The sequence below is a fragment of the Notothenia coriiceps genome, unplaced genomic scaffold, assembly GCF_000735185.1.
Source record: "Notothenia coriiceps isolate Sejong01 unplaced genomic scaffold, NC01 NC01_scaffold00014227, whole genome shotgun sequence".
NCBI classification, from domain to species: Eukaryota; Metazoa; Chordata; class Actinopteri; order Perciformes; family Nototheniidae; genus Notothenia; species Notothenia coriiceps.
In genome coordinates, this window is record NW_011346928.1 from 1 (window position 1) to 3411 (window position 3411).

Genomic DNA, 3411 nt, shown 5'->3' on the forward strand with positions numbered 1-3411 from the left:
CACACACACACACACACACACACACACACACACACACACACACACACACACACACACACACACACACACACACACACACACACACACACACACACACACACACACACACACACAAAAACAAAGTCAATATCTTTTTTTCTTTATTCAAACAGTCAATAAACACAATGTAGCTTGCCATCTGTCCCTGCCTATGAAGCCTACTTTAGTTACAGGAAATGGTCCATTAACTCTAATGTAGTAGCTAAAAGGCAAAACAAATCTATTATTAAAATTGACAAATATAAGATAGCTGCAAGCTGCATTTAAAGCCACACTGTGTTAGTATATTACACACTGTGTCAGTATATTACCTCAAAATATATACTGTATATTTTTATCATAAATGAATCCTTGGAGTGAAATGTACTTAGCTTGTTTTTCCTTTGTTGTGGGAGACAAAAGGGAACTTTGGCCACTGAAGCTATGCACACGCACACACACACTCAGAAACACACTCACAGTGAGCATGTACTCCTGCATCAGCAGCAGGGCGGGGTTAGTGTCTCCTCCGTCACTGGCTTCAGCGAGACTGCGATGGGAGTCCTGCAGCGAGAGAGACGAGCTCTCACTGTATGTCTCACTGTAGTACGGCTCAAAGGCCTCCTGGGAACCATCACTGAGAGAGAGAGGCAGAAAGGTGGTGGTATAACGTCATTATCAAAGAACCATCAGTATCACCTTGAAACAGTAATGGATTGATGGTGATCAAATGTCAGTCACTTAATCGACATGGACTGTGATATGTGTCAATTAATTGTCCTCGATATTTGCTTTTGAATATTCATTGTCTATCTATGGACATTGTACCCGTTCAATGTCAACAAAATAATTCTATTTAATTAATCGTACAGACATCAAATAGTCCACTGGGCTTTTTTTACAACCAAACTAATGACAAGAGAAGTTACTTATCCAATGTAGTTAAAGTTTTCAGGACCGTATTTTAAGATGGAAATGTCCAAATATTTAGGACATTTCATGAATTGAAGACACTGTATCCATCTGAATATGGATGTTACTCACTATGAGCTGCAGCAGCTAAACTCTGGATCATAACTGTAGGACACGTCAGTGAGACAGCTGTCACCTGCACAGAGACACACACAGACAAACAAAGCATTCCCTTTATACTTTACACCTTCTGATCAAGTTCGCTTTACTCTTAAGCCTTTATATCATCCATATAGACAGTGCAATGTTCATTAAATGTCCATGCAAACAACATACTCATGATATAAAGAAGCTGACCATAGAAGCCTACCAGTAGTGGAGTTAAAAATACAACCTTTTCAGAACATGTGATGTTATTGTTGCATTTTAGGACTTTGGCACACATTGATGTTGGAGACAAAACAATGTATGACTTGATGACGTGTAGTTGTAGGTCAGGATGCTAATGTAGTATGTGTTACGCTCAACAGACGTCTTAGTCTTTAAGCTAACATGAGCAAAAGAAACTGGAACTTAACAAAACCTCCAATAAAAAGATAAAGAAAGGTCTAGCAAAGAGCTCCCATAAAATGAAAATAACTCAGAGTACATGACAATTAAAAGAAAAGAGCACATTTTGAAGTCCCCAAAGGTATCTTTCTTTCTTTGTTGTGTTGTCACTCACTCCTCTGCAGCCAGTATCGGTCCGGCACTGTGTGATGAAAGCCGGCTCTGTCCACACACTCGATGGTCTGATGGCCGTAAATGATCTGGAACATCTGACAGATCAGAGAGCAGTACTCCTCTGCAGCTTCCTGCACAAACACACACACAGACTTGTCATCCCACTGCAATAGTAATCACAATAACAGCTATGTCTTCTGAAATGTGTCTTCATTCTTTAAATCCTGATTTTCCAACAGCCTTTTGTCTGCTGAGTTAACTACACATGTGTTACTGTGTGAGAAGCTTCACTGAAGTTCCTGCATGGATTGGTCCTTTGTTCAAGTGCACATAAGTGATGAGATTTTACCCAGCAACCCCCTAAAGCCAAGCAGTCTGTTAGACAAAAGGGAACATTGGCCACTGAAGCTATGCACACGCACACACACACTCAGACACACACTCACAGTGATCATGTGCTCCTGCATCAGCCAAATCAACAATTAAACTCTTAAGATGCCAATCCAAACAAACTACTGCTCTGAGGACAAGAACACGCACGCATGCACGCACCCACAGAAACACACTTACACAAATACAATGACAAAGCTACTCTGTTGTGATACAACAGGTTATGCAACAACACAAAGTCTCAGTACAAGTGTGTTTGTGTGTGTCTAAAAGTATTGCCACTTCTTTTCAAGGAGCCAAGTAGTTAGTGAACCCCACTGTGCTTTGTCACTGTTGTTATTTTTCTCTAGCGAATGTCCACAGTGATATTTACAAGTTATCAACTCAGCAGTTCCAGGGGTGGTTTTTGCTTGGAGCAGCATTTTACTCCTATTGGATGGATGATTGTTAGAATCAGTTGCAATGAGGTAATCCCTTCCTTTGCATATAGCATCACCAACAAACAGGTAATCACCCCTTCTTTTACAAAACTAATACCCATTATCTTTACTTAAAGTCAAAACATAAAGTTCAGTGGGCTTTCTTTCCTTTCTTTTCAGTTTTTATGCTATAGGCTAAATGTCTACCGGTCCAGCTATAGGTCTATACTTACACATATATGAGTTAAAGTTATAGACGATCTCATCGAACACATCGCAAAATGTACTATTCCTAAGCTTACTGAAATGTATTGACAGCAAATGTAAGGTCATGGAACATCATTTCGAGCAGGAACTTGAATACAATTGAGTACTAAAGTGAGGTATGAAGTCATTGTGTAGAGTGACTTTCATCAGCAGTGCCCCACCCGGTTCTCCACGGCCAGGATGACCAGGTTGCAGTAGGCGTCTGGGCAGGGCGTCGGCTCCAGCGGGTTATGGTTCCTCCTCTCCCAGCTGCCATAGCTCTTCCCCCTTTCCCAGCTTCCTGTGCAGGCATGCCGTCGCTCCCAGCTCCCCCCGGCACCACCTCCCCTCCTCTCCCAGCTCCCACCTCCTCCTCCCCCATGCCTTTTCTCCCAGCTACCTCCACCTCCACCTCCTACTCCCACTCCCCAGCTCCCGCTCATGGGTCTTGGTCTGCGGTTCTCTAAACTCCCTCCTGTTTTACGTGTCTGCTGCCTCCTCTCCCAGCTGCCTCCTACTCTCTTCCTCTCTAAACTGCCTCCTCCTCCTCTTTCTCCTCCTCTTCCTCCTCTTCCTCCTCCTCTTTCTCCTCCTCTTTCTCCTCCTCCTCCTCCTCCTCTTTCTCCTCCTCCACCTCCTCCACCCCCCCTCTCCACATTTGGATTTTTGTCGTGGTTACTCCTGGATAATGAAGGCCTCCAGT

At 43.1% G+C, this 3411-nt stretch overlaps 1 protein-coding gene across 1 annotated transcript; it reads right to left on the bottom strand.

Moving 5' to 3' along the window:
* Nucleotides 1-498: 498 nt before the first annotated feature.
* LOC104948349 (cerebral cavernous malformations 2 protein-like) lies at nucleotides 499-3259 on the bottom strand (the record flags this gene model as incomplete). Its single annotated transcript, XM_010774544.1, has 5 exons — nucleotides 499-655; nucleotides 1063-1126; nucleotides 1655-1784; nucleotides 2891-3114; nucleotides 3193-3259. Coding segments are annotated over 5 exons (642 nt in total), but the record flags the coding sequence as incomplete, so codon positions are not given.
* Between the last annotated feature and the right edge of the window lie 152 nt (nucleotides 3260-3411).